Source organism: Mycteria americana, chromosome 7, assembly GCF_035582795.1.
Source record: "Mycteria americana isolate JAX WOST 10 ecotype Jacksonville Zoo and Gardens chromosome 7, USCA_MyAme_1.0, whole genome shotgun sequence".
Lineage (NCBI taxonomy): Eukaryota > Metazoa > Chordata > Aves > Ciconiiformes > Ciconiidae > Mycteria > Mycteria americana.
Window position 1 is genome coordinate 52,916,722 of NC_134371.1, and position 26,035 is coordinate 52,942,756.

Here is a 26,035-nt window from a genome sequence, read left to right on the forward strand (position 1 = left end):
CAGGACTGGTGCTTCAGAGGCTCGAGCCCCCACGTAGCGTTCCTCAAGCATCACCCTATTACAGGAACAGCTCTTGTTTAAGTCACTGGACTTTACATCTTTTCCGACCTGGCTAAACACATCGTGGTATGGCCTGCGCATGCCTTTCCAGTCACTAAAATTCTGCACTTTATTACTTTTAATACAATAGCACCGAGAGGCTTCATTAAAAAAAAAACAAAAAACTCCAGCCTTTGTGGTGCCAGGCCCTTGCTTGCACCTCAGTGGACAAGCTAGAGGTGAGCGGGGCAAAAAAAAGCAACATGAGCCAGCAGGCAGGACTAAGGCTTACATCCACAGCCACCACCTTAGACCCTCTTGCCTCCCCCTTGAACTGTGTAGCCTCCTGCACGCCAAAAGCATTTCTGTGAACTTAATGCTACTGTTAGAAGAAATACAACAACAGAACCTGACGTGTTAAAAAATACCCACAGAAGAGGGGGAAAAAAAAAGAAATCCTCAACACAGTTGCATCTGTCTCCAGTGACCAGGACTTTTTTCAGACCTTGGGCTCAGACGTATGCCCAATGTACTGCGGGTGAATGAACTAGCGACTGTCAGCTGGGCCATTTTCACTGAGGTTTAAGCACAGGCGTTTCACTGCCACGTGCCAGGGGCTAAGAGCCTGCGCACGCCGGGCGCGTAGGTACCGCTGCTCAGCCCCGGCGCGGGCGCTGGTGCTAGCCCTTCACCACCTGACGCAGCAGTTTGCTCAGCGGCACTCATCCTCCCCGATGGGTCACACTTCAGGCCCAGGACCCAAGCCATTTCGCCCCCACAAGGAACATCTCTGAGACACGAACCTGTTTCTAAATGAAGCAACGCTTATCTCATGCATGCCACAGGTGTGATGTCATCCCCTCTGGCGAAGGAACGAGGATGTCTAACTGTGCAAAAATGCAGGAACTAAAGTTAACGTCTCAGACTTTGTTAAAATATGGTGATAATTAAGAAATATAATTACCACTACAAAGTTAATTCCTCTTTGAGTTCTGACAAACAAGTTTTTAATTTGCACCAAAAATTTACATTTCAGATTTCAAGTCAACCACGAATGGCTACAAGCTTGGCAGGGGACTCAAGGCGCTGGCTGGCGGGTTCTGCCAGGCTTGGGGGCAGGAGCACTGTGGCTTCCCGGGAACGTCACAGGCAAACAGTCGCCAGCAAACCCTGGGTGCGCACAGGTAAGCCGGTCGGATTGCTTTAAACTGTCTCATCTGTCGTACAAGTGTGAAAATAATAGCCGTGTCAGATAAACTTCTGCTTTTTATTAAAAAAAAAAACTTATAAGGTAATTGATTGCTTTCTTCTAGTCTTTTATTAGTTGTGATTAAGGAGATATAGTAGCCCTGTTTACACAGCTCTAACAAGTCAGGACCTGCAGTACATTATTGGCTTGCGGCCCACAACTTGCAGTCCATTCTCAACAGAATCAATCTGAAGTTGAAAACATCCCCTGTAGGAAGCGTACACATCCCTGCTTATACAGGAACAGAAAACAGTAATAACTTCAGGTCCTGTAAGTTGCAAGTTCAACTTACAGAGATCAGCCCTGACTTGTCATTGCTCTCAGCATGTTCGTGATGAGATCAGAGAGCTTCACGGAGGACTCATACTTTCAACTTGACAAGGGACATAGGTGAGCGTGTTACACTTCACTGTTACTCGCAGCTCAGACTCTGCAGAAATAAATCGAGAGCTCCTCACTGTTTAGCATGCAGTCAAAGCACTGCCAATCTAAAATGGCTGATCAGTAATACTTTAATTGCAGTTTCATAGAAACAAATTGCTATTTAATTGCAATAAGCTCTTCTGTGGCTTAGCTGGACTGACAATAGCATACACCTGGTACTAAAAGTAACAAGCAGCAACAATGGGTATCTGGTACTTCACATACAGGAGGCTCAGGCAGTGAAATCAGACCTGGAACACATGATTTCACACTGAAGAAATATAACACTTAAAAAAATACATATACGTCAATATTCCGATCTCAATTTTGTTATTTTAATAGAGCTGTTCAGAACGTAGATCCTTGCAAAAAGCCTCACACTTGATATATAACTACCAGCCAAAGAATTTGATAAAAAATTTAAATTAAAATGATCTTTTGAAATGCCTGACAGCAAGTCATACTATGCCAGTATATGATTTTTTTTTTCTTGTATTTACCCTAAAATCAGATGATGCAAATTTTATCAGTGTTAACTAACAGGGAAAAAGGAAGACAAACTCAGTGTGGTTAATGTTCTAAAGATGTGACTTAATTTCATAGGCTTCATTTTGGTAAGACATTCTCATTTTATATTTCATAAGATACTGCACAACCTGTTAAAATATTTAAAGATAAATCATGTAGGGCTGAAAAGATAGTATCTTGTTGCAAACAGAATTTGGTTTGGAAAGGCTTAATGTCCCACTGCCTGCCAGGATGCGTAAATCTCGTAACTAGGCAGCTGGATAGGTAAAAACATCAAACCCATTTAGAGGGCAATCTTTTTACAAAATTGTTTCATTAATAAGAGTGACAATTTATATGATTGAGATGTTCAGATGCAGTATAGACAGAGCATTTTATCCAGGTTCACAAGGATGATTTCAGATTAGTAATATTTCCTTTGATTTTTTTAACAGCATTCATTTTTGAAAGTGAGGGAAGCTCTTACTGAATGATTGTTTGTACGACTTTTCAGCAGCACTAAATGCAGAGGGTGTATTTCAGCCTCAGTGTAGCAAATGCATGTGATAAAAGCTGAACAAGTACATGTTTTTCCGTACAGATCTCCTAAAAAAGTGATTTTTCACATGAGGACAAATCTAAGTGTTTCCAGTAGCCTTCTATCCACACCTACCGTCCCCATTAGAGCCTGGTTTATTGTCTGAAATGCCTCTGGTTTCAAGAAAGTGTTTTACCTAAAGCAAGAATACTACTTAAATATGTTCTATTGTATATTCATAGCTCCATTAGTCCTCCTCCAATTTAGCACATCAAAGCAAAGGCTTCATCACTTGCATGTGGATTATGCTAACATGAGTGACATTTGTAATCTTATAGGTCTGCAACTTAAGAAATGCTTTTAAAGTAAGCTATTAAATAGGTAGCTGTGCTTTACAAATGAGTCATATAATAGTTTATTTAAAGCCGTTAATGAACTTCAACCTCTACATCACTAAATGCTATACTACATTACTTACTAGAAGTTATTAGCTATCTTCTTAGCACTTCTAGGTTATATTGGACAACCAAAAATCTGTACATGTTCGGTTTAAACACTGTACCTTGAGTGCTTATACTGAAAGAATATAAAAAGATGTCTACAGTTTCACTAATACTTGAATTCTATATTCATGACTTCAAGTGTCTTTTCAAAGATATTGAAGCAGCACAATTTGCAGGACTCTACCTAAAGACTTTAATGCCAGATCAAAAAGCTTAGAAACTTATTTTTTAAATATGTAAGTGCATTTAATTAAAAAGTCATACATAGCTTCAGTCATTTTATTGCTTTATATGTTATGCAAGTATTCTTTTGTCTTTACTGTCTGATACTGTACATGACGACATTTTCTTTTCTCTGCGACAGTACTATTTTTCCTCAAGCACTGAAGTGTTAAAAGAAGAAATTCAGCAGACCTCCAATATACTAGAGGTCAAGAAGTAGAATTTGAAAAAAATAATCTGCTGTTGGTTGTTTAGACAGACAAATCTATAAATCAGCTTTTTGTGTATCGGCATCATAACAAAAATAAGTCAAGCTCACTCCGTAACCAAGCACGCTGAACAATGAACACCTTCTCAAAAACAATTAAAAAAGAAAACATAATCATGATGTATTTCAAATGTATTACTTTTCTAGGAAAAGTAGAGTAGTTGTTAATATTGATTTTTTATTAATTGCGGCAGAGGCACATTCTAGGTGCTTGCAATTTCCTGACTGAAGGCATACAATGCACAGCCATAGATTCATGTTAGTATTCTTGCTACAAACATGAAAAGTCAGAGTTTTTTCTCAAAATTATTCTCCGCAGCTCTACCACCGAGCAGCGGATGGGAAAAACCCACTAAATGAAGTTGCTCCCTTTCTAAGCTTAGAGGAGGCTTTGTTGCTTTGGCTGGGGGGGGGGGGGGGGGGGACGGGGGGACACGGACGTGTTTTACATTTGTTTGCTTGCGGAGAACAGATCATATTTGAGATCAGTTAGTTCTCGGAAATAGCCCGGGAAACGTGTTTTTCTTTCCTCAAGATTATCAGTGGTGAAAAGTTAGTCTCTTACCACAGCAAACACAACTTTATGTTGTTCAGATCAGAATAGCTATTGTATTCCTTTTTACGAATACTCAATTCTAGTGCTCAGCATGAGGTACAGACCTTTTGTTGGTTTTTATTTTATTATTCTTTGACCTCTTATGGTATATACATACACTCTCATGCTTGCACACTCACAGACACATGCGCACCCTTAACACAGATGATTCTGCAGAAAGGAACTGGATAGAAAGAGACCACAATACCTATATGCATACCGTAATTCACTGCAATATGAATTATAATATACTTGCTGCTACCAGAATTAAGAATCTCAATGAAAAATAACGACCATTTTGAAGTGGTGCTCTGTATCCTTGCCAAAAGTAACACAGTTAAGTAGTTTAACAGATTCTTTACTGGCATAAGACAAAAAAAAAGTCCAAACCAAAAAGCTACTTTTAAAGGTAATTGACAATTAACATAATGGCTATGCAAGATATAGTTTCAGAATAATCTTTTGAATGTAGTTTTTTAAAAAAATAAAAAAAGCACAAAGCTTCTAAAACCCATACTCAATTCAGTGTTGTTTGTTTTACTTTTTTATTATTTAAATACACCATACTAGAGCAAATGTCTCTGAAAATATCACAAATAAAAGATTTTTCTTCATTCAGCAAATTAGAAGTAGGTGAAAATTTCTACACAGTAGCTGCTATGAGCCTGAATTTTTTTTTCTTTTTCTTTTTTTTTTTTTTGCCATGGGAAGTAGCAACATTAGGACAAAAACACTTACATGCATACATACATTGTATTTTACAGAGATACAATAAAAGTGTTTGTGATAGAATATCACAAAAGCCACATCTTTATCTCATGTTCAGTTTGATTGAAACACATTTCCTTACAACACTTAAATATACAAAGAGCAAATAGAATGTTGTTAAGGTAAAACACAGGGTACAAACTGGCCAGTGCCCTGCTAATTGTTAATGAGGGTAGAAAGCAGATTTCAATGCTTCTTTTAATTAGCTTCATTAGTCATCTTCCCCACCCACCCCCCCCAAGATGTCCTCCGGTGGATCTTTTTTCATTTTCTCTACAGTCTCCCATTAGCCCAGGTTCATGGAGTCCTTAATGTTCATATTCAGTCATTTTAATACACCAATAAATGTGGGAAGGGCAATCAAGAATAAAGAAGGTGCAATGGTATGGAGCTGGCATTGATGCTAGCTACAAAGGTGACTTGTCTACTTGGAGACATGGGATCCATCTGTGATGAACAAAATTTGAGATGAAGGCACGCATTCTGCATTACTCTGACCTTTTAGCAGACCTGTAAGAAATAAAAATGGGTATCTTAGCTAGAATACTAAATTTGAGATAGGAAACTACAACATGACTGCTTTTGTCTTTTCCTTATTCACTAATCTCTTTTTTATTAAATTACTTTCCAACTGTGACTTGATTAAGGCTTTCTACACTATCCATTCATACTGCTAACGTTTCAACTTCAAACAGCAAAGAGCAAACATTTTCCGCAGTTCCACTACTAAAAAGAGCAGGCGGGGGGGGGAGGGGGGGGAGGGTGAAGAGACGTCAACAATAAATAAGTGTACTTTCTGGTAACAAATTGTACAGTGAATAAGGTGGCTTTTCTGGGCCCCTTTTAAAAGGGAAGAAACATTATGCCATGCCTTTGAAGAAGCTAGTAATATGATCTTATAATCGGAAGAAATAGTGTGTAAAGCAAATAAGAAGTACAGCCAATATCCTCCCAAGGCAACTTTGGTTAGTATGCTGCATTGCACAAGAGCTAAATATAGATATTTCAGGATTTTTCCCCCCCATTTAAAATTCCTCATCTGGTGTGTTAGTTAATGTTACATAAACATTTTAATATATGAAGTCAAACATGTGCTTTCACACTGGTGTTAATGAATTGTGATAATTAAAAGTGTCTAACTCAATAAAAATCTAAACTTTCATGGATAAAATAGAAATGATCATCCATAGTCTTCAAATACAATCTGTTTGCAATTACCAAAATGAAATAATATATATTAGATTTTTATGGTTTTTAAATGACATTTTGCGCTTCCCAGGAAGTTCTTTTTTCACCCTTTCTCTAAGTTACTAAAAGCCTGAGGTCTATTAGTAACTGCAACCCCCCACTTTCAAGCTAATTAAAGTAGTAGAGGCTTGGAGGTTTAATTCCCCAGAGCTGAAGCTCAGTGTGAGAAAGGTAATTTGTCTGTCCAGAACAAAGATTAGGGAGCAGCCAGCAAGCATATTTAATAAATGAGCATCAAATATCTTCTACTATGGACACAGACAACACCAATTATGTAACTACAAGGGAATTGTTGAGTGATATGTAAACTAGAAGATTTTTAAGATCCTCTCTGAGATGTAATCTAACTCATACTTTAGTTAAAAGTATAGAAGCTGAAGACAAGTGTTTGCTATGAACATTGCCAACCGGTGGAAAATTTACACTTTTAGTAGGTGGTAATACTATTGCAAACAAGGAATACTACAGGAACGCTACTACCACCAAAAAAGCATAGAGAATTCTTGACCATACAGCCCCTTCAAATGAAACAGCACACAGGACATCACAAAGTAAGAGTTTGCGTTCTGCAGGCAAGCAGTACCGAGTTTAGAGAAAACGGGTTTTTTTTCAAACTGCAGAGCAAGTGATGGGAAGTTATAATTTACATGTGTGAATTGCCTCAGGGAGCCAAAAGGCAGGAATAGCCAACATCACTGCATTTGCCTCCTCAAAAAGAAAAGCGAGTTTTTAAACAAAGTTAGGTCACGCAACCCTTTCTGCCTGCACCCATCACCAATAGGTATTAACCTGCAAACTATATTAAGACAATAGTGAGTTCATAACTGTCACCTTCACATACGCAACAAAAATGTGTTTTCATGCTGGGAGTACGTCTCAATCTCTTCAGTTTAATAAAAAACCCTGTGAATATTCTGCTCTGTCTATAATCTCTAGTGGTAGAATAACCTGGAGACTGATTGATCTTTAATGTTTAATAAAAAGTATCTGTTACAGCCAACGCTGTCATAGTGGAAGAACATTTTTAATTAGTGGCCCTAAAACACACAGCCTTCTGGAAAACATCTCGGATGTAAACACCTTTAGACTGCTAAAAAGCCAACATACAAAACACAACTCTTTTGGCACCTGCCCCTGTAGCTTCCAAAACTCCAGAAACCTGGCAAATCTATGAATTATCAACTTGTCTCCTCAACTATATTTCAGTTTTCTGGGGTTCAGGTACTCCGCAATTCCCCTTTGAAAACTGGTAGGAGGATTTACACCATTTTCTAGAGAGACTGTATTATACAGAAAAAAAAACCCCAAACTATAATCTCTCCCCCCAGTCTTCTCCCTAATACCTCTTCATCTGCCTCATCACTGACTAGCAATGCAGTTAATAGTTGGTCACAGGAACTAAGAAAAACCTGTTCTCACTATTTTCTCTGCATTTAGCTTCTACCAGGTGTCTACAGTCGTGAGCTCTGCAAGCCCAGTCCAATTTTACTTCTCTTTTCTGTGTTCTATGTTCCTCATCATGTCTACTGCTTTTATTGCAACTAAATCATTTTTATGTTTTGCTAAGGCATAGTAAGAAACTGATAAAACTAAATGACAATTTAGACACCTATTTGAAGTTACATTAAACTTTACATTCGTAGAAGACAAGTGGATAAACCACTCTCTCAGAATGGTAAACCTTTTACTGCAGTGTATAAAGATGAATGGTTTTACCTATATTTTGAAATGGGATACCTACAGATATTAATTTAACAGATTCATTGCTAGCTAGTCTATATTACAGATTTGTTTCATTAAAATTCACAACAGTATAAATCTATGAATCTTTAACTGTATTTGTACTTCCTTGAGAAGAGGCTGCGCATTCTTCTCCGATCTTAATTATCTTTGTTCTGCCTAACTATATAGGACTTCTGTACTCAACTCTCTCATCACCTCGATTGACAAATTAAGTAAATAAAAAAGGTCCCTGTTTTATTTTGATGTAATTACATTCACTGTATAAGACTTGAAAGAATACTTAATCAGTAAATTTATGCACAGAAAAAAAAAGCAAACACCAATATTGAAAGGCAGCAACACAACAAAAAAATCATGGATATTAAAAACCAGTTTGTGTTTTCTTGGACATATTTCTCCACTGAGTAAAAGCACTAAAAACTATTCTGTACATTACAGAATAGATCAGCCTAGCATTTGTCCCAGATTTTTTTTAATCTTCCAAATTCCTATTTGCAGATAAGTGTTATTTTTTGTGATCCTTACAGACATTAATGAAGTTCCTATTGTAAATCTATAAAGAATTACCAACTGAAGTGTGCACTTTTTGTTTCATTGCAATAACTCAGTGCTGTGTGATTGCCTGGGTTAATGATGAAAAAGTCAAATATACTATCAGAGCTGATGGAAAAATCTATCACCAATCTGAAATTAAAATTCATCTGTGGTCAATAAGATTTAATATCCATGCAAGTGGCGCTGTAAAGAGTAAATGAATCAATGTCATCAATACATAATCAGTATGAAATATGATGTGAATAAAATTATGTGCAAGAGTCATACATTCACTCTTTTCTGGACCAGGGTGGAATGAACAGTCTCTTAACTCAAGGTTGACAGTAATTGTTACAAATTAGGCACAGCAGTTATCAAAATGCACTCACTTGCATAGCTTTAGGACTTATTAAGGAGATTGAAATGGATCTAAAACTATCTGGTTTCAGAGTTACAGGACAACTGTTGATCAGAAAATTTTTTTTCTTCTTCTTCTCTATATGATTTGTACAGTCATTATTTACTCATTTAGCTAGAAACCAAGAGCTATCAACCACAGAGATATACAATCTCTAGTTGAGCTATTAGTGTTATGGAGCGATAAGAAAATAGCACTTTGGTTTTTAAATCTGAGTTATGACATATAAAACAGACAAGAAAATACTTCAGAAAGAGTGCCCCAGCATGCTTCCTCAACTAAAACCTTAATAGTAAAGTGAAATACATTGGTTTAGTTCAGGAACCTTCTCTTCAGAAGACATTTATTTCCATATTAAAGGATCTAATTTTCCTCCCACAGACACCTGCTCTCTTGTAGCCCTTAATTTCAAGATTATAAAATAAAACGTTTCTCTTTGTTAAGAGCTTATATTAACGTATGCTCTCCATTTCGCTTTGTACATAAGGAGTTCAACAGCTGTACAGACGCACATGCCCAAACCAAAATAAACTGACTCACCCTACATGTCATAGTTAAAAGGTTAGTATTTTCTCCCCATACCCCATGCCTAAGTTATTTAAGGTAAGTTCAGTTACTTAAAGGTCTCCTTGCAGGGGTGGGGAATGTCCACTATTAGAATGAAAAGAAATTGATCTTCATTTAGCTCTAATAAAGCTTATTAGTAATTGTTGAGTATTCACCTTCTGGTCTGGCAGTAGTGGATTACTCTGAAGTGAATTCAAATGGCCATTGATGAGAGCTGTAGGTCTATCATGTTCACAAAATAAACTGCCATTGATGTAGTGAAACCGATCTCCGGGGACCAGGCGATTCCGGCAGGTAGAGCATGTAAAACACTGAAAAAGGAAAGAGGCAGCAAGTGAAACTACAGCACAAATTAAGTATGCTGCAGGTTTGAAAATTACACTTCAGAGACTGCAAGTACAGTTGAGATACAGAGCTGCTTGGTTTCTAGCATCTCCAAATATGGCATTAGCCTTACCTGTTGGGACTACGCAGTACATAACTCAAGTATAGTTTTACCGATTACGAGGGAACAAAGCTACACACTAAGGGGAGCCTTGTAATATATACTCATATTTCTAGTTATTGCTTTGCATTTCATTCATAAGCAGATGCAGATTTTATACTAAAGCAGCACGGCAGTACTAATCAGCCACTAAAAAAAATACACAGAAAAACCCCTCACCTTAAGATGATAGACGTTGCCCTGTGCCCTCATGACCAGCTCACTAGCAGGAATGGACTGTCCACAGGCACTGCAAGCACCGCTATTTCCAAATAACCTGAAACAGAGGTGATGATCATGAATAATTTAATACACAGGAGGCTCTAAGCATTTTTGCACATCACTGCAATGGTTTATTACACAACTATTTTAGACTTCTGAACCCCGTCTTCCAACTTGCTTACATGTCATAATATGAAAAAGTACATTTTTGTGTAACAACTGGTAGCTTCACCCTACCTTGGATGCGGTTACACAGGATTTAATCAGAAATATTGACTTACACCTCTGGAAACACAAACAATTCTGTACTACACACATTTTATCAGATTACTGGGTTCATCATAAAAAAAAAAGATACAATTCATGACTGGAGTTTAAATGCATTGTGTCCTTGAAATTATATGAAGAACTCTTTTGTACTTTAATCATATCTTGAGATATGAGTCATCAAAAGGGTTAAGAGGATTTGATTGTATATCTAAGAAGACATCATGCTCAGTGTATTGAAACTCCAGTAAACCTCCATCAGTGCAGAGTTTCCATTAGAAACTCTCTGCTATCCAGGTTGATATATAATGTGTATGGGTTAACCTTTTCAATCATGGTGTCAACACTTTAGATTTGCCTCTGCTCATCTCTTTCATCCTAACCTTCTCTCTCTCTTGATAATGAAATGCTTGCTCCAACTTCCCTCTATCTGCTCCTGAGTCCACAATTTAGATTACTTCATCTCTGCTAGCAACAAACTGAATGAAATTTCGATTTGAGCAGAAAGTAATTTACCGGGATCTGGACCCATTTGTCATCATATCTCTCTGGGTGTTTGCTGTATCACTGCAGTTTTCCTATGCAATCAAATGAGACCACAACATCTGCCATTGGGGGGGGGGGCACACGCAGTGGGGGGAGGGGGGAAATAGGCAGAAGAGTGGTGAAGAAAAATATATACATAATTCTTCAAATCCATTTAAAGGCACAACGCATCGATTCAAAACATAATACAATAATGATTATTGAGTTCTACTTTTACAGGCTGCGTTAGCTAGAATTAGAAAACCTTTATTTGCTTTTGCGTGCGTCTCTAATATACACAAATATTTATAAAGACTACCACAATCATTTTGCAGTAAAAAAGGAAACTGAACTAGCCAGCAGGGTCACAGACCCACTTTTCTGCACGATGTAAAACACAGTAATAGGATTTACAAATTAGCGTATTGGTGTCATAATAAATATTAATATTTGCATCTCCTTCCTGTCCAAATAAAGTCATAAAATTCTGTTTGTGTCAACCTAGGAGACGCATTACAACAGAATACCCGTAATCTGAATGATTGCAGTGTGCCTCTGTATAAAAATAATTGCTTTGAATTTTCAGAATCTGAGCTTGCAGCGGAGGCTTGTCATGTTCAAACTACTAATTTGCTGTCGCCACTTTATTGAAAATAGCCTGTAAGTTGTTATTAAATGTATCGACTGAACGACAGAGAGAGTAGTAAAACTGCCCCTTAAGATGGCTTTTAATAGGAAGCTGAGAAACAAATTTTGCAGCAGCATCGATTTGAAGAGTTCAATCAAAACTCCATTTCAAAACTAATTAGTCTGAGATCCACGACACATTGACACGGTCTTGCAGAATCACAGTGGTTACAAAGGGAAAGCTGAACTAATACATTGTCAGGACCTCCAGCCAACGGGACTAAACTGTCTGGAAACTAAGGGTCCATTACTGGGGCATCTTCTAAATCAGCACCAGTTCCGAGTAGCTACATGATGCATTGAAGTTACTTCCAAAGCTTTACGATATGCATTTTTCTTCCTCCATTGTTACCAGTAATGAAGTTGGCACGTAGAAAAGGTGCACGGGTAGCACTGCAAGAGGAGGCAGCAAGGCACTGTTAGGTTTCTAGAGCAAAGATCCAAAAAATCTAAGGTGAGGAGGTGGCGACACGGGCATTGCTGGGGGGCGGGGGGGGGAGGGGGGGGAGGGGGGGAAGGCAAAGATGAACGGGTAGTGTTACCTGTCCAGGAGAACCTGAACCAGTGAGTGGTCTCTGGCAACCCCCTGTACAGTTGCACCACCCAACTGAAAATGCAGCTTTCGGAATACTGAGCTCATTGCACTACTTGTCTTCATTAAGCATTCATTTGTTATACAATTCTCTCTGACTAGAAGTGGTCATACACCTTGAATGTCTGTGAATTCTAATAAGCAGAGTCAAACTAATCCAGAGGCTTTCCACACATCTTAGGTTTTCCCTAAGCATGTTCCCAGAACAATTCCATTTTGGGAAGTCACTTCAGCTGAATCTTCTGCTAAAACTCCTAAAAATTGCTTGCAAAGTCAGAACGCCTTTCTGCTGCTTTGTATTATTTACCAGGAAAATTAAGCTTATTTTTCCTTCTCTACTGTTATGAATGGTTTTGTTCTGTAATACCATTAACAGGAAAAAGGTATTATCTTTTAAAAAAATGTTATTCCTCCTTACCAGTAAAGGAAGTCTTCCACAGTAACCATTCTTTACTGAAAAAGTTGTTTCACATGGTTTCCGAGAGGCTGGAGAGCTAATTATCTAACCAGGGGGACTGTCCAGGACAGTATTTGATTTAAAAGGCTTGAGGCTTTAGGTGCTCAATTAAGTAGCTATCGGTCTCAGACTGGACTTTAATGGGCTCTTTTCTCTTTAACTGCAGCAATGGGTAGAGATACCCCAGGTCAGGCTAATTAAAGCCAGGGGACTCTTTAATTGTGATGACAGAATTGGTTTCAGTTTCCTCTTTGGGTCCTCAGTCCAAGAAGGTCATTAATATTTCAACATTTGGGCAATGCAATCAATCACAAACATCAAGAGGTTCCCTATACGGACAAGGCAGCTCTTCTACACTTAGCAGCATTTTACTGAGCCACCTTAAATTAACTACTGTGCGGTTCCAGCACCGCATTCCCCACAGCCCCAAACAGACAAACGCTCCTGGGTTTTTGGGGGTTTGGTGTTTTGGGATTTTTGGGTTTGGTTTTTTTTTCAGAACTTTCACAAGAGTGGGAATGAAGGCAGCGAGAAATCTTTTCAGCCCAGTTTCCCGTCTTGCTGCTCAAAATTCACTGTCAGCACAAACACATCTCTAGCAACTTATACTAACAAAATAAGGTTCCAGTTGTTTCCAAAATTGTGGAGACAGATTTAAGTGCTCCGACTCTTGCACAACACAGTGCACATTTGTGCCCACAAATGCATATGCAAGCCCTAGCAAAGAGAAATGCACATCCAGACCTACTGATCCAGAAGCGATTGGCGTTTCTGTACATTCCCTATATTTAATCTAAATTCTGCGCCAGCTATATTAAATGTAACAAAGGCAGGCAACACAGAAATTACGTCTGGAGCCAAGTCCATTAAAGGTACTTCAGAATAACTAGAGACCAAGCACCTTAAAAGCACCAGAAGCTATTGATACTTAAAAGGGGGGCTGTGCATAATGGCAAGTGCTGCATTAGAGAAGGGGAAGGGAAAAAAAAAAAAAAAAAACCCAGCCAAATTACGCTTGGTTAATTCAGAGTAACAGATCTGCCCCCAAGTGAATTGGAGGCCTTGAATTAATTCTGTTATGACAAATCAAGATAAACGTTCCCCCTAAATTGCATGCGATTTAATTAATTTTTGAGATCCTGGGTTTTTTTTTTTTTCCTAGCTAATAGTTCACATGCTCCTGTGCTGTCATTGTGCTTGAGTGGGCAGACTTCAAAGTGATATTAAATAACCAACTATTAGATTTACCTAGCACGTCCTATTGGAAAAGTGCCATTTAATTACCTAGCCTGTTCAATTAAAGGGACAGCATTCCCTGAATATAGCAGCTTGCCGCTGATTACCAGGGAAATGAACTCGCTGCCTGGCGGCCCCCTCCCCTCCCTCCCCTCCCGGCGCGGCGCACACTGCGGCTGGGCCGGGCGAGGCGCCCCGCGGCCGGGGTCCGGCGCGGCCCCACGCACCCCCGCGGAAGGGGCCGGGCGGGCTGCGCCCACGCCGCGCTGCGCGGAGCGGGCGCCCGGGGAGGGGCCGCGGGCGCTGCCCCTTTAAGACGCGCCTGGGCAGCCTCCCCCCTCTTCCCCTTCCCCACCACTCCCTGCTCTCTCTTAGAGGCCAATTTTCTTAATTAAATGTTTTGTTTGCGACGCGGCTCTCATTCATTTCGGACACGTCATTCCGAGCAGATCTAAGCCAGGGACCAGATCTCATTAGATAAAACCTATCAGAACTAAGAGAAAATGGAGGAGACACTAATTAAAGCTTTTAATTGTGCGGATTCCCTGCCACGCTGCTGCTTTATCTGGCATCTCAAGGTTGGGAGGGCTGCGCTCCGCTCTCTCCCCTCCCCGCAAGCGCCCTGTTCGCGGTGGGGAGGGAGGGGAAGGGACCGGGGTTTTCGCCTCCCTCTCTTTTCCCAGGAACCTTGGCTTTCAATGAAAGCTGCCGCTGTAGCTCTACGGCTAATTTGTTGTCGGGTTTTGAGGGGAGGGAGGGAAAGGGGAGTGTTGTGTTGTTTAAACAACAACAAAAACACACATACAACCTCAGAGGGCCGAAAAAGCTCATGGATAAATGGCCCCGTGGTCTTGGCCCAGAGGAGTCAAGCCCCTTTCACCTGGCGCCCGCCGGGCTGATCAATCCTCCTTCTCGTTTTGTTAGTCGTGTCTAGCGTGCCCCCGCGTCTCCGATTCAGAACCGTGCCCGTGGCTCTTGCCTGGGGAAGGGAATGTGCCGCCGCAAAAGCCCTACAGAAAATTAAGAGGGGGGACGGCAGAGAGGAACCGGAGAGACTCGCTGCCAAACGGGTGGCGTCGCCTCCACAACCAAATGAGGCCATTTCAAGCAAGCACCCGGCGAGGGCCTCGCTCCTGCCAGCGCAACCCACGTGGAAGCCTGCGAAGTCCATTTCCAGCGGGAAAGCTCCAAGTTAACTCGGCCCTGGCAGGGCCAGGCTGTCCTACCCCACCTTGAGCAAACGGTGTCCAGTTCAAGTTTCAGCAAGCATCTGTCAGAGTTATTTTTGCAAGTCAAATTACACAGATCTAAAGAGAAGTCAGGCGATAGAACAAGGAGATCAATTCAAACCCCTCATCTGATAAAGCATCCTATTCATAATCGCCTACATTAAAATAAACGAGTATTAATTTTTGGCAACACAAAACTAGAGGACTGCGATAAGCTTGCCCGAACTTGCCTCTGGGATACAGTGGACGCATCTTCTCTTTTTAATTACTAGTAATCAGACATGAGGGTTTGTTTGATGGTGTTGGTCGAGTGATGAATCTGTACTATTCAGTGCATCTTAACAGTAGTGTCAATTTTTCCACTTCAAACGAGACTCTGCCTAACACCGTTCTGCTCTATTTAATTACAGCTCTGCCAGGCTTAGGCTTGTGGCTTAGGATGACCGAAAAGCACCACCGAAATCCCCCCGTGTGCTGATTTTCTAGCATTTCTCTCTAAAAATACCCCCAAAACTAGCGAAGCTAAGGCTCCAAGTCCTCACAGATACCGAGGGCTGTGTTTCATCTCCTTAACTGACCGAAGATGCAGCCATGTTATCAGGACAGAGGCTGCACTATCAGAGCAACCCAGTCTTAACTCCGTCCTTTTAGACTAAGGACGTCTCCATGCATACCCACACATTCAGTACAGTCCCGATCTTCTCAAATAGAAGTCAAGTTTTACAACATTAGCAAATTCATAACATTTTGTGGCTGGTTTTTGGGGGTTTTTTTGCAGAAAGGAAGAAAAAAAAAAGTAGAACTTTTTGGCCATCAGGGAGAAGAAAAACCTGGGCTAACTCTTGACATTTACTGTAAATGAGAAGCCAGAAGCATTTAAACAAAACACAATTTCTTTTAAACTAAGCATTTCTGTTATGCCGGGAAGGTATGGGGCTTTTTGTTGTTTTTTTTTAATTACTGAATGCTGAAATAGAACACCTCCTTGAAGCATTCATGTGCATCAGTCTATCAAACCATTTACTCAAATTAAATGTGTAATCCTTCAAAATGCCTCCTTTTAAATTAATGAGTTTAAGTAGCTTGAGTTCACCTGAAAAGATCGTACGGGCACCTGACCTCATGAATTCTTTGTATTAATTATATTGGAAACTCGTTGGAAGGGATACTCTGCGTAATCTTACTGTACCCCAACAGATGCGAAATTAATAAGGCTTAGTACCCCCTACCCAAATCTGTGGCATTTAGAGCGAACTGCTTCAAAAACAGAGAGAGATAAGAAGTAAAGGGCAAGCGCATATCCTTCCTCTCCTGTCCCCTGTATTTTCTGTACTAGAAGTTAAGAAAAATGTCGGTTCAAAGCTTCTCCCTAACAATGCGAAGACAAACATTGTACCACTGGGTCTGACTATAAGTAGAATCGGTGGCCCTCCAACTGACGGTTAATCAGCTCTTTCACAAGGAGAACAGAGAATGAGTCATTCTGTTTCCACTCAAAGGAGTTTAAAGGTGCTTATGTAAATATCATAATTAATCAGATACCAAAGGCAGGCATTTCATTATTTAGCACCTCTGCCACTGCCTTATTTAAGCCCTACGATTTTAACATTTACCGTTCAGATATGCACACTTCTCCTTCAACACTACAACAAAGCAGATTAATTTAGCCTCTCTGATTGCTGTTTATTTTTAGTTAGGACTTGTTTTGTGCTGACAAACCACTTTAAAGTTACAGTCGTCGTTCCGCCCCCGCCCCCCCAACTCTTCCCTCCACTTGGCAGCCGCAACTGCGCCCTGGGCTGGGCACCAACATCCGTCTCTGCACCCGCACGTCCCTCCGCTCCTAGCGAAGGAGCGATCCTGGGCCAGCCCACCCCTCCGCCCCGCGCCACGGGCACCCACCCGTCTGCCCGCCAGAAATAATGGGGAAAAAAGGACAAAAAGGCAGGGAGGAAAGGGGACAGCGGTCCCTGCCAGCCCGGCCGTCGCCAGGCCGGCCGCGGCGTGCCGCCCGCGCCTCACCTGATGTAGTCGTTTCTGCAGAGGATCATGCCGCTCTTGGTGTAGCAGGAGGTGCCGATGTCCCCCAGCTGGGCCTGGCAGCAGGAGCACTTGAGGCAGCGGCTGTGCCAGTAGCTGTCCATGGCGTAGAGCAGGAAGCGGTCGGCGATCTTCCCCCCGCAGCCGGCGCACCTCTTCCACGAGAGGGAGCCCGCCGTCACCGGGGGCGGCTGCGAGCTGCCGCCGGGGTTCACCATGGCCTGCGCGGAGAGAGGGGCGGAGGCGGGTCAGCGACGGGCCGGCAGCGCGGCGCACCCCGCCCGCCTCCCGCTTCGCCCGCCGCGGGGCCAGCGCCGCTCCCGGGCCCCGCCGGGGGCACGGCCGGGCCGGGGGCACTCGGGGGGGGGGGGGGGGGGGGGGACTCGCTCGGGGCAGGCCCGGGGCCGCGCAGCTGGCGGGGGAGCGGCGGGCGTGGGGGGCAGAACGAGCGCGCCCCGCCGTCCCCCCCGCTCCGGGCTTGTGCAGCTGCAGCTCACAAGTCAGGAACAGTCCCGGGGCTTGTTTTGCTTATGAAAAAAAAAAAAAAAGTGTGGAAAAAAAAAAGTTGTGAAACTGGTTTTTCAGTCTGGGAGAGACTCTGCAGGCTCGGGGCGGTAACGAGGGGCTCGGGACCGGCCGTCCAGACCTCGGGACTTCGGGGTTTTTTAAATTTTATTTTGGAGACGTAAAAACACCCAGAGAAACCACTCCGTTGAGGACACTGGCCCGAATAATAGATCATTGAACTTTAGGACGCCTGTTAACTTCCTACACAAACATACCCAACTTTTGTCTCGCTAATCTGCCCTCGATCAGCAGTTTAAACGCTAAAGCTTTGTTACTCAAAAAAAAAAAGTTTACCGACCACAGGAAAGCAGCAGAGTAATGAAGTGCACCGCTCCGGCTGGAGTCACTCTGGCCGTCTCCAAAACTGCTGCTAAGGGCATTTTTCACTTTCTAATAAACGCTTTATGCAAGCAGGACAACCCAGAGATAATATAGGAATCAATTCATAAAGCTTACTCTAAACCGATTAATCTGTTGCCTTCAATCCAGAGTCCAATAAACTCCCGGTGTTCCTCTAGTCACTTATACTATAAAAAGATCAAGTTATTTACTGCCAATTAAGCAGCATGTTTTGTCTTTGTCCTTTGTAAGCCGTATGTGCTCATGCCGAGGCATCTGGCTATCTGCTAAGGACCTTCAGGCTGATACCTCCAGAGCAGCGAGGACGAACTTTTCCTGCCACTGGCCCAACTCGGCAGCAGGAGGAGGAGAACTGAGGCCGATTTTAAACACACATTTCCTCAGAAAGAGTACCTGGAGGTATGTCCAGTGACCGCACAATAAACCAGAAGAACTGCACCAATTAAGCTGTAACAAAAACCCCGAGACTTTGGAAAGAAAACCACTCTAAAAGCCATTAGCATTGCATTTATCCGAACGCATCATATACCTTTATGTAAATTGATTTCTGATGCATTTGTTCAAGGAACTGCCTTTTGTTACAGTTTCCAGCTACAGCCTAAATGAATCTGCATTTCCTGCTCCGAGTCTTTAAACCGGTTCCCTACGCTTTAAATCACTTCGGATTTCTTAACAGAAAGAAAAAGACTCCATGCCACCACCTTAGCCCGTCTTTGTCGAAGGCAAATACATATAAATATAAAATGGGAAACGTTACACTGAGAAAACCATCCAGTAACCCCATTAAGCTAAAGCTCTTAAGGACAAGCAATACCTTAATGCTGATTAAATCTAAAAAGATGAATCAAGAGGACTGACCAGAAAGTGACTCCCTTGATAACTAAGGACGGCCCTCATCAAGTTTCATTTAGAGTTGGGGGGAAAAAAGCTTTTAACTTAAATAGGCTTACTCTAGTAATTACACAGCCAAGCAATTTAGGTCCTGGGATAGGAGGCAGTGAAATAGAAAGCAGAGCTGGAAGCTAGAGGCAAAATAACCCCCCCTTTTAACAGCGTCTCTGGTGTTTTTTTAATGGAGACCGAGGGAGGGACAAGCGGAGAGCTGGCAATTTGTAGTACAAAAATGGATGCTTAATTCATGTCTTGGTTTTAATTAGGTGATTCACCGGATTTCTCCTGGATTGAAACAAAAGGCCGTGTGGGGGGCAGGAAGGGAATTGGAGAGGAGAGAAACAGAGAGCTCACTTTGATCTTTTCTGCCACTGTTTCAGAATAGTGTTTACTACGGGGGCAGCGGGTGCCCCAGCCTCCCCCCCCCGTCCCCTCCATTCACCGCCGAGGCAGGCAGAGCCCTTTCCCAGCGGCAGCTGGAACGGGGGGAAAGGAAAGCCGCCCCGAGCGACGGCCGCCGCCAGGCTTTGTACGCGGGGGCCGCGACAATGCCCGGGGCCCGCGGCTCCCCCCGCGCCCGGGCCGCCCCGCTCCGCGCCCCTCCGCCGCGGCGGGCAGGGCGGGACGGCGGCGGGGCAGGGGGCGCGGGCATGCAACGGCGCGCACGTACGCTGGAAAATAAGGGGTAATTACCGGCACTTCTTACCTGCTTCCCCTCTATATTGCAAAAGGCCGGGGAGCAACGTCGCTCGGGGTGCCTGAGGAGGTCTCCTTGCAAAGAAACAAACACAGCGCTCGCCCTCGCTCTGGCTTTCGGGAGCGCTGGAGGGAGCCCCCCGCCCGGTGAGGGGCAGCCCAGGCTGGAAAAATATAGATATTTCTGTGAGAGGCGTCTGCCTGGGTCCTTCCTCCAGCTCCCGCTTCCCTGGAGGGGAGCTGCAGAGCTCAGTCCCTGCCGCTGAGCTGCACACGCAGGGCGCCGCCGCCGCTCGCTGCTGCAATCGCCGGGTAAGTTTGGCAATGTGGCTTCACTTTGTACCGCTTCCCCCCCGCCCCCCCACCTCCGCCCCCTTCTCCGGGCTGCGGCGGCTCCCGAGCCTCCCGCGGCGCGGAGCCGGCCGGCCGCGGCCCGCCGAAGCGCCTCAGAGGAGAGGGCGAGAGCCGGCGAGTTTGAGAGGGGCCGGGCGCGGAGCTGCTGCCGGGGATCCTGCGGCGGCGGCGCTGGCAGGACGCGGGAGGAGGCCCCTCTGCCTGCGTGAGCGTGTGTGTATGTGTGTGTGTGTGAGTGCGTGCGTGTGTGTCTCCGTGTGCGTGTGCTCCCCGCTGCCCCTCACACATGTGTTACTGACAGAGCAGAATCCCAACTACACTCCGGCTCGGCTCCGCCGTCAGCCCGCCGCAGCCAATCCGCCCCCGGCTTGTTCAGGCGGAATAATAAAACCTGCCAATCCCCGAGAAGACAAAGGAATGAGTGAAAGGGGAGGAAAAAAAAAAAAAAAAAAAAAGGAGAGAAAGGGAGGGGGCGAGGAGGAGGAGGGGAATGGAGAGGAAGGAGGGAGTCAGGTGGGCAGCGGTGGCCGCGCCGCCCGCCCGGCCGCTGAGGAGAGGCGCGCGCGCGGCCGTGAGGGCGCCGCCCGCTCCGCTCCGCTCCCCTCCGCTCCCGGCCACCAGTTGAGAAACTTGGCGGCGAGGGGCCGTCCCGCCTGCCCCCCAGCCGGCCGCCGCCGAGGACAGGCTCGCTCCGCCCGGGCGGCGGCGTCCGTCAGAGCCCTTCCCGGGTGCTGGGCGCTTCCCCCGCCGCCGCGGGCCCGCCGGGCCGGGGCGGAGGCGCTGAGGGGAGGTGCGGCCCCGCGGCAGCGGGAGCCGGTCTTCGCCGCCCTCCTGGCGCCCCCCGGTGCCTGCGGCCTCGTCCAGCCCCCGGGGCCGCGCACCCCCGTCCTCAGGGCGGGCTGGCAGGCACTCGGGTCCCCTGCTGGGGCGAGGAGGAGGCCGTGAGGGACGTGCCCGGCTCGCCTCTCGGGTGGAGGGGGCCGTGTCGAGCCGCCGACTTTCAAAAATTCCCCCGGTGAAACCGTCGGGGAGCGGTGCTTAGGAATCCGCGTCCGGATACGGCCCGCTATTATTAGCACCCTGTAAAGGTTTAAAAGGGTTAAACTGCCGCAGTTGGCTGGCAGTTAGCAGCACGGCTTGTCATTTGAGAAGACAACTGCATTTCTGAGGAAGAAGCCCAAGGATGATAGCAAATCAGAGGAAGTAATATTCAGTAGGGACACTTAAAATTGAAAAAAAACCCCACGTATTAATTGCACGTTTTTGAGGCCTAAGTGCAGCCCACAGGATAAGGAAAAGTACAGGACCATACAGCTAAAAAAGACCCTCGAAATAATAAAAGTATCTATAAATGTGCCATAATGAGTGGGTGTTAGCCCTGTGAACAGTTATTCCTGCAAGCGGCGGGGATTTGCCCAACTGCTAGAATAGGCTCTCGCCCGCTATCCTCTCGTACAGGGCGTACGCACGCCTCTGTCACGCAGCATACGCAAACGTGCTTCACCGAGCGAACCGCAGCTAAAGAGTCAGATAAATTATACATTTCCAGGATCTGTGAAAGAACCGAAAAACTTCACAATACGAGTTTCTCGATTCCAGACTGCTGACGTAAGTAGCAGCCAATGCAGTGAGGACAGTGGGGCTGGCTGGCCAGGCGCCGCTGCAACTGCAGCAACCCACGGGCAGCTGCCCTGTGTGCGCACAGGCTGACACTGGCCTGCGCCACAGGAGCGGGCAGGACAGGTCCTGGCACCGCTCGGGGGGTACAGTTAATTGCTCTTGTCAAATAAATATTTAGTGATGGCAGCGTGACTGAATTACGAGTTTGCGTGCTTGTCCAAGGCAACAAAGTATTTTAAACCTGTTCCTGCTGGCGGCTAATGTGGAAGGGTGTACCTGCACGGGTGTACGAAACTTTAGCCGGGAGTATTTATTTACAAATAAGTGCATTGGTACAAAAATGCAGACCGACTTCCCTCTGACAGGCCGACTGGTAAATCCGGTCTCGGGAATCGCAGCCCAGGTGTACTTTAACCACATCGCCACCTGTGGGCCTCCTTCATTTCTGCATCCCTGGCCTTAGCTGGACCACGGAGACGTGTGCCCGGTAACCAGATAAAATTTAAGGAAAAAATGTCTTCCTAGGAAAACTGTACTTGGGAAAACATAGGACATCGTAGATATGTTTTGTTTCTACTTATATAGCAAATACAATATTGAAATTTGAATGGCACCACAGGTATGATTTAAATTCAGGAGAAAAGTCTATTTCGTCTTTCTCCGTAGACTGGGATATGTTCACAGTCTGTGCATAAAGCGGACTGGGAGCTCGCGGAAAGCTTCCACCGGGAAAGGGGGGGGAGAGGACCGGTGTTGTGGTTAAAAATAATGTATTTTTTTAGCACAGGTCTATGAAATAGATCATCTGGATGTAATCTCCGTGTACATATTACATTTAAACATACTCAGCAGTTTTAGATTTGTTATTTAGGATCTGGTACAATTTAAAATATATGAAGTAACAAGGCATGCTACGGATAATCAACAGTCACTGTTATTCTAGCTCTCTGACAGCTAAGAGCACAAGAATAGAGCAAATGCCAAGCGAAAATAAAATCTAAGTTGTCTAATTATCTAAGCCTGTAATGGCTGGAAGCTACCAAATTCAGACTCTGGAAGAGCCATCAGGACCTCTCCTTATTGGAAAAGATATTCTACCAAGAAACTCTGCCATAGGCACTAAAATGTTTACTAGTCTTAAAACTGATAGTGGTACAAAAAATGGGAATTACCTTCTCAAGGAGCAGAGTTTTAAATGGCTTAATGACATCTTCCAAATACCGTTACAATGTTCATGTCTTTTTCTGAAATCTGATATTTTGTGATTAATTTTTGTGATTAATGCTAACAGAGGAAACCTTAACTGAGAGCATTTTGCAGAGCAATATTTTTCTAATTTTTCTTTTGTGCAGCATCTGCTGTTGCTGTGCTGTCATCTTCGTTATGTTTTTCATTGTCTATGTGCCATAATGTAATTAGTTAGTTCAACATCATCTGTGCTATTAGATGAGATGTTTCTATGGTAAGTTAACATAGTTTTGTGTAATTGGTAGATTTCAGCAGTAGGCATGAATGTATCCATCAACTTTAGGTCGATTTGAGTCCGCAAGATTTAAATTCACTTGGCATACGTTATCCTCGAAGACTGTTAATTTTGGCTGAATGGATAAAAAACACAATGCAGAAGAAAATCTGGCTGCTTATATCGCAGTACTGTTGGAGTCAGGGAAAGGAAAGCATAAAATTGCTGGCTTAGTAGTTGCAATCTGAATGTCTGGAAAATGTTACAGCCTGTGATCCAAATCATTCTTAAACCTAGACATGCCCCTAAGATAGCAGGTAGTCCAGAATTCATCGGGGTTATGTCTCCATTCATGAAAGGAGTCTTGGTTCTCTCCCTAAATACTGCATTCCTATGGGACCTTGACTGTCTTTTCCTTTTCTCATTAGAGAGCAATGTTGAGGCTGCTGCTTTGTCTTGAGATCTTCCATGCTGCACTTTGCTAGTCCTTGTGTCTTGCGAGCTACACCTTTTGAACAAATCAGACTTTTAAAACAAACCCTCTGACCCCAGTCTCTTTGGAAACAGTGATGAAAAATCAAAAGCCATTCGTTACTTTAAAGTCATGCATCCTTTTACCCGCATAGGATCTTCTGTTTTAGGGCCTCAAACACTTTAAAAATGTGACTGGATTAAGTATTTCAGTTGGATATCCAATGATATGGGAGAGAACGCGTCCTGGCACAAGCTGGGAAGAATCCTGGATGGCTTCACTCTCAGCGTTCTTTTCCAAGCAGTAGACTGTACTGTTTGCCCCAAACAGCAAGATAATTCACTTTTAGAAATATGTGTATAGATTTTGACTTGCTTATAAATACCCGAGTAACTTTATTTACTCAGAACCATGGAAGGTAATTAGTAAGCATGGACCGCTTAGGTAAGGGCTTGCAAGGCCCGTTTATCATCACTGTATCCTTAACTTAGGACAGGAGCCAAATAATATAAATGTCAGTAATTATAGATATATATTTATATTAACAATGAAGTCCACTTTAGGAAGAGCTAAGGCTATATTTGTAATGACCTCATATGGCTAAAATTACATTCACTACTTTGTCCTGTGCACATTCCTGTTGGGAGAATTGATGTATTACCACAAGCCATCAGTAGCAGAGAGTCCTGGAAGTGAGTTCTCAATTCATTGTTGAGAACTAAGAACTTGCATTAACATGTTGCCTCTATTTGGTAGTCACCATAACAAATGGTCAGATTAGAGGATGGGACAGCACAATTTGGTGCTGTTTGAAGGCCCAAATTATAGATAAAAGTAGCCACTGAGCAACTTTAAATTTACAGAACAAAAAAGATCAACTGGAAAGGAATTAAAAAAAAAAAATCTGACTAATTCAACTGACCAAAATGCTCTTACCTAATGCAGAGGTACGTGTTCGTGGCACCATCATTTATGCTTCTGAACATACATCATATTTTATAACAGCATGTTTTTGTTAAATCACTGCCATTTCTTTTCAGTCAGAATTCACTTAAAATTTCAGCAGAGAAAGTAAACTTGTCTTCTTTTCCCTCTGAGATAAGAAATCATTGAAACATTAAATGTTTTCTACTCAGAGCTGACTTTTTTTTCTTGTAGCCATTTTTAAAATTTCCTTTGTCAAAGGAATGTTTTTTGAAGAATGTAGCTGCACTTTGGTATGATTTCTGAAAAAAGAGTCCTGTGCAGAATTTAGTAAAAACAATGTTCTAGAATAATGTGTTACAATGAAAAATGAAAACTTAACTCTAGCCTGTATTATTTAACTAATAAGCCAAGTAAGTTTAAATACGCAGAAGAAATTAGTATTGTGCTCGAGTGAATAAACAGCATGTTTAATATTTTTTGATGGTGGTGTCCACACATAATACCTTTATAATTGCACTGAAATTATTTTCAAAGATGTGTGTCCAATAGCAAATCCTATGTTGTTAGAATATCTGCCTGTTATGAGTGTATCCAGGAAATGAGTTATTTACTGTGACTCTGCCATGGAGAAGTACGTCTGATATCCTTGTGAAGTTCCCATAACCTCTGAACGATGCTGTAATTTACGGAAAGGTCCATGACTGATCTTTTCCACCTATTTCGCACTTATCCACAGGGAAGACCCTTGTGATATCTGGCTTGGGCTATAGTAAACCAATGGAGGAACATTTGCTTGAGCTGTTTTCTCTGTAGGTCTTCAGAGGAAGTCCACAAGCTAGAGTTTCAGAGAATTTTGTCATATGATACGTCATCGATGGGAAGGCGTAGTTTTAGCTAATACCTCTAGATGTTTGTGGCGACTGTTTCCGATGGAAATTTGACATTAGCCATTGTTTCAAAGAGCTGAGAGAAAGCAAGGTACGGACTGAGAACTGAAACACACACATTACAGGGATCTCCTGTTGAAGTTGTCTTTTTAATTTAAAGGCTAGCAGCACAGTATGAGAAAATGGAGGGTTACAAAAATAAAGAGGACGAGCAGCCTGGTGACTTGTGTCTGGCAGAAATGCCTCTATCGTATTTGATTTGAAATTTACATAGATGCCAGTAGTTATGACACAACTGTCACTCTAAGTTCACTTAACTGGACATGAAACAATAATGACAAACAATCAGAATGACAGTTCTCCTTCTAATCTGCAGTGAGGTTCTTCGTATCTCAATTCTGCAACATTCCTTCTGTTCACTCCACCAGACAAATGTGC

General features: G+C 43.2%; 1 protein-coding gene and 1 long non-coding RNA gene across 2 annotated transcripts; one reads left to right on the forward strand and one right to left on the reverse strand.

Annotated features, from left to right (window-relative positions):
• The first annotated feature begins 938 nt into the window (after positions 1-938).
• LOC142412733 (uncharacterized) lies at positions 939-3,838 on the forward strand. The gene is made up of 3 exons (XR_012776597.1): positions 939-979; positions 1,076-1,223; positions 3,624-3,838. It is a non-coding gene; the product is annotated as an uncharacterized LOC142412733 (long non-coding RNA).
• Positions 3,839-4,840: 1,002 nt separating this feature from the next.
• On the reverse strand, positions 4,841-20,532 carry LMO4 (LIM domain only 4). The gene is made up of 5 exons (XM_075508465.1): positions 19,886-20,532; positions 17,344-17,582; positions 10,287-10,383; positions 9,778-9,933; positions 4,841-5,622 (listed from the first exon to the last, which is right to left on the reverse strand). The coding sequence occupies exons 2-5, from the start codon at positions 17,577-17,579 to the stop codon at positions 5,614-5,616; spliced, it is 498 nt and encodes a 165-aa protein (XP_075364580.1). The 5' UTR covers positions 17,580-17,582; positions 19,886-20,532; the 3' UTR covers positions 4,841-5,613.
• Between the last annotated feature and the right edge of the window lie 5,503 nt (positions 20,533-26,035).